General features: G+C 50.8%; 1 protein-coding gene across 4 annotated transcripts in view; it reads right to left on the bottom strand.

Annotated features, from left to right (window-relative positions):
* exoc7 (exocyst complex component 7) overlaps nt 1–5,000 on the bottom strand; it is a 22,877-nt gene that overhangs the window by 9,890 nt on the left and 7,987 nt on the right. For 2 of the 4 annotated variants that reach the window (XM_080517298.1, XM_080517301.1), the window contains exons 6-7: nt 4,723–4,890; nt 681–773 (exon numbers count right to left, since the gene is read on the bottom strand). In XM_080517298.1, coding sequence (XP_080373424.1) covers nt 681–773; nt 4,723–4,890 — 261 coding nt within the window. The remainder of the gene's footprint in view (nt 1–680; nt 774–4,722; nt 4,891–5,000) is intronic. The other 2 variants (XM_080517300.1, XM_080517299.1) reach the window with 1 other exon arrangement.

Here is a 5,000-nt window from a genome sequence, read left to right on the forward strand (position 1 = left end):
GAGTGAACAAAAGTGAAGAGCAGCAGGTGGAGGAGGAAGAGGAGCAGCAGCAGGTGGAGGAGGATGAAGAGCAGCAGGTGGAGGAGGAAGAAGAGCAGCAGCAGCTGGAGGAGGATGAAGAGCAGCAGGTGGAGGAGGATGAAGAGCAGCAGGTGGAGGAGGAAGAGGAGCAGCAGCAGCTGGAGGAGGATGAAGAGCAGCAGGTGGAGGAGGATGAAGAGCAGCAGGTGGAGGAGGATGAAGAGCAGCAGGTGGAGGAGGAAGAGGAGCAGCAGCAGCTGGAGGAGGATGAAGAGCAGCAGGTGGAGGAGGATGAAGAGCAGCAGCAGGTGGAGGAGGATGATGAGCAGCAGCAGGTGGAGGAGGATGATGAGCAGCAGCAGGTGGAGGAGGATGATGAGCAGCAGCAGGAGGAGGATGATGAGCAGCAGCAGGTGGAGGAGGATGATGAGCAGCAGCAGGTGGAGGAGGATGATGAGCAGCAGCAGGTGGAGGAGGAAGAGGAGCAGCAGCAGGTGGAGGATGAAGAGCAGCAGCAGGTGGAGGATGAAGAGGAGCAGCAGGCTAGCAGAGCAGCAGGTTAGCAGGTTAGCAGGCTAGCAGAGCAGCAGGTTAGCAGGGTAGCAGGTTAGCAGGTTAGCAGAGCAGCAGGTTAGCAGGCTAGCAGAGCAGCAGGTTACCTTCCAGAGGACTGAGGCTAGCGCCCCCCTTCTTCCCATCCAGCCCATGCTGTGAATACTGTTTGAGAAGGTTCTGGGCCTTGCGGATCGTCCCTGGTCCCGAAAGGACAGAGTCCACAGGAGGTCCAGACAGGAGACACCAGAAGAAGACAGGAGGAAGAGGAAGAAGAGGAGGAAGAGCTCAAGAAGTGAGTGATGAAACAGACACCACCTCCACCACCAGCACAGCTTCCAATAGGGAGGGGGCGGAGCTTAATGCCACAGGAAGGGACAGGACAGGACACTAGAGACACTACAGGACGTTAGAGGACATGAGACACTGCAGGACGTTAGAGGACACTAGAGACACTGCATGACGTTAGAGGACATGAGAGACTGCAGGACGTTAGAGGACACTAGAGACACTGCAGGACGTTAGAGGACATGAGAGACTGCAGGACGTTAGAGGACATGAGACACTACATGACGATAGAGGACACTAGAGACACTACATGATGATAGAGGACACTAGAGACACTGCAGGACGTTAGAGGACACATGAGACACTACATGACGTTAGAGGACACATGAGACACTACATGACGATAGAGGACATGAGACACTACATGACGATAGAGGACATGAGACACTACATGACGATAGAGGACATGAGACACTACAGGACGTTAGAGGACACATGAGACACTACATGACGTTAGAGGACACATGAGACACTACATGACGATAGAGGACATGAGACACTACATGACGATAGAGGACATGAGACACTACAGGACGTTAGAGGACACATGAGACACTACATGACGATAGAGGACATGAGACACTACAGGACGTTAGAGGACACATGAGACACTACATGACGATAGAGGACATGAGACACTACATGACGATAGAGGACATGAGACACTACAGGACGTTAGAGGACACATGAGACACTACATGACGATAGAGGACATGAGACACTACAGGACGTTAGAGGACACTAGAGACACTACATGACGATAGAGGACATGAGACACTGCAGGACGTTAGAGGACACTAGAGACACTACATGACGATAGAGGACATGAGACACTACAGGACGTTAGAGGACATGACACTGCAGGATGTTAGAGGACATGAGACACTGCAGGACGTTAGAGGACATGAGACACTGCAGGACGTTAGAGGACATGAGACACTGCAGGATGTTAGAGGACACTAGAGACACTACAGGACGTTAGAGGACACTAGAGACACTACATGACGTTAGAGGACACTAGAGACACTACAGGACGTTAGAGGACACTAGAGACACTACATGACGTTAGAGGACACTAGAGACACTACATGACGTTAGAGGACACTAGAGACACTACAGGACGTTAGAGGACACTAGAGACACTACAGGACGTTAGAGGACATGAGACACTACATGACGTTAGAGGACATGAGACACTACATGACGTTAGAGGACACTAGAGACACTACAGGACGTTAGAGGACACTAGAGACACTACAGGACGTTAGAGGACATGAGACACTACAGGACGTTAGAGGACATGAGACACTACATGACGTTAGAGGACACTAGAGACACTACATGACGTTAGAGGACACTAGAGACACTACAGGACGTTAGAGGACACTAGAGACACTACAGGACGTTAGAGGACATGAGACACTACAGGACGTTAGAGGACACTAGAGACACTACAGGACGTTAGAGGACACTAGAGACACTACAGGACGTTAGAGGACACTAGAGACACTACAGGACGTTAGAGGACACTAGAGACACTACATGACGTTAGAGGACATGAGACACTACAGGACGTTAGAGGACATGAGACACTACAGGACGTTAGAGGACACTAGAGACACTACAGGACGTTAGAGGACACTAGAGACACTACAGGACGTTAGAGGACATGAGACACTACAGGACGTTAGAGGACACTAGAGACACTACATGACGTTAGAGGACACTAGAGACACTACATGACGATAGAGGACATGAGACACTACAGGACGCTAGAGGACACTAGAGACACTACAGGACGTTAGAGGACATGAGACACTACAGGACGTTAGAGGACATGAGACACTACAGGACGTTAGAGGACACTAGAGACACTACAGGACGTTAGAGGACACTAGAGACACTACAGGACGTTAGAGGACATGAGACACTACAGGACGTTAGAGGACATGAGACACTACAGGACGTTAGAGGACACTAGAGACACTACAGGACGTTAGAGGACACTAGAGACACTACATGACGTTAGAGGACACTAGAGACACTACAGGACGTTAGAGGACATGAGACACTACAGGACGTTAGAGGACACTAGAGACACTACAGGACGTTAGAGGACACTAGAGACACTACATGACGTTAGAGGACACTAGAGACACTACAGGACGTTAGAGGACATGAGACACTACAGGACGTTAGAGGACACTAGAGACACTACAGGACGTTAGAGGACACTAGAGACACTACAGGACGTTAGAGGACACTAGAGACACTACATGACGTTAGAGGACACTAGAGACACTACAGGACGTTAGAGGACACTAGAGACACTACATGACGTTAGAGGACATGAGACACTACATGACGTTAGAGGACACTAGAGACACTACATGACGATAGAGGACATGAGACACTACAGGACGTTAGAGGACACTACAGGACGTTAGAGGACACTAGAGACACTACAGGACGTTAGAGGACATGAGACACTACAGGACGTTAGAGGACATGAGACACTACATGACGTTAGAGGACACTAGAGACACTACATGACGATAGAGGACATGAGACACTACAGGACGCTAGAGGACAGACATGCCCTCAGGCCAGAACAAACAGTTGAACATTAAAACGTCTGCACCGGCAACCGGCAACCAGCAACCGGCAACCAGCAACGTAGCTGATGACTCCTTCCTATCTAACTGTGTGTGTGTGTGTGTGTGTGTGTGTGTGTGTGTGTGTGTGTGTGTGTGTGTGTGTGTGTGTGTGTGTGTGTGTCTGACTTTGTAAATCAACTAACTTTGTAAAGTAATTTTTTAAAATGACTAATTTTAACGAACTGTAAAAACTGTGTAAGGTATGATCAAATAAATACTACCTATGTGTGGTATTTATGGAAAGTAACTAACTGCAAGGTAACTACCTATGTAAAGTAACTAAGTAAGGTAACTACCTATATATAATAACTAAGTAAAGTAACTAGTGTGTAAGGCAACTACCTATATATAGTAACTAAGTAAAGTAACTAGTGTGTAAGGTAACTACCTATACATAGTAACTAAGTAAAGTAACTAGTGTGTAAGGTAACTACCTATATATAGTAACTAAGTAAAGTAACTAGTGTGTAAGGTAACTACCTATATATAGTAACTAAGTAAAGTAACTAGTGTGTAAGGTAACTAAGCGTCTCCACCAGCAGACGGAGGTGAAGAGTTTACCTGAGAGGACGACTGTCATCAGGAGTGATGGAGGACAGAGGACGTTGTTAGAGGACCAATCAGGGGACAGATGGCTGGATGGATTCAGTTGGGGGGGTCAGTGTGTTGAGTTGGGGGGGTCTATGGATTGGGTCTGGGGATTGGGTCTGGGGGGGTCTGTGGATTGGGTCTGGGGGGGGTCGGTGTATTGGGTTGGGGGGGTCTGTGGATTGGGTCTGGGGGGGTCTGTGGATTGGGTTGGGGGGTCTGGGGGGGTCGGTGTATTGGGTTGGGGGGTCTGTGTATTGGGTTGGGGGGTCGGTGTATTGGGTTGGGGGTCGGTGTATTGGGTTGGGGGGGGTCTGTGGATTGGGTCTGGGGGGGTCTGTGGATTGGGTTGGGGGGGGTCGGTGTATTGGGTTGGGGGGGTCTGTGGATTGGGTCTGGGGGGGTCGGTGGATTGGGTTGGGGGGTCTGTGGATTGGGTCTGGGGGGGTCGGTGGATTGGGTTGGGGGGTCTGTGGATTGGGTCTGGGGGGGTCGGTGGATTGGGTTGGGGGGTCTGTGGATTGGGTCTCGGGGGGGTCTAGGGGCGCTGACTGACCTGGTCTCTTGGGGGCCTTCTTGGTGGGGGTGTCCTTGCGCTTGGTCTGCACGGCGGGGGAGTAGAGGACGGCGGAGGACGCACTGGTCTTCCTGAAGTGGTCCTTCAGTCCTCTGATGGACCGGTCCAGCTGGTTGGACCGGATCTGGTAGTACACGTTCATGAAGTCTGGAGGAGGACGGGAGGGACGAGGACGGGAGGGACGAGGACAGGAGGGGAGGAGGACGGGAGGGGACGAGGACGGGAGGGACGAGGACAGGAGGGGAGGAGGACGGGAG

The sequence above is a fragment of the Blennius ocellaris genome, assembly GCF_963422515.1.
Source record: "Blennius ocellaris genome assembly, chromosome: 21".
In the NCBI taxonomy this organism is placed as follows: Eukaryota; Metazoa; Chordata; class Actinopteri; order Blenniiformes; family Blenniidae; genus Blennius; species Blennius ocellaris.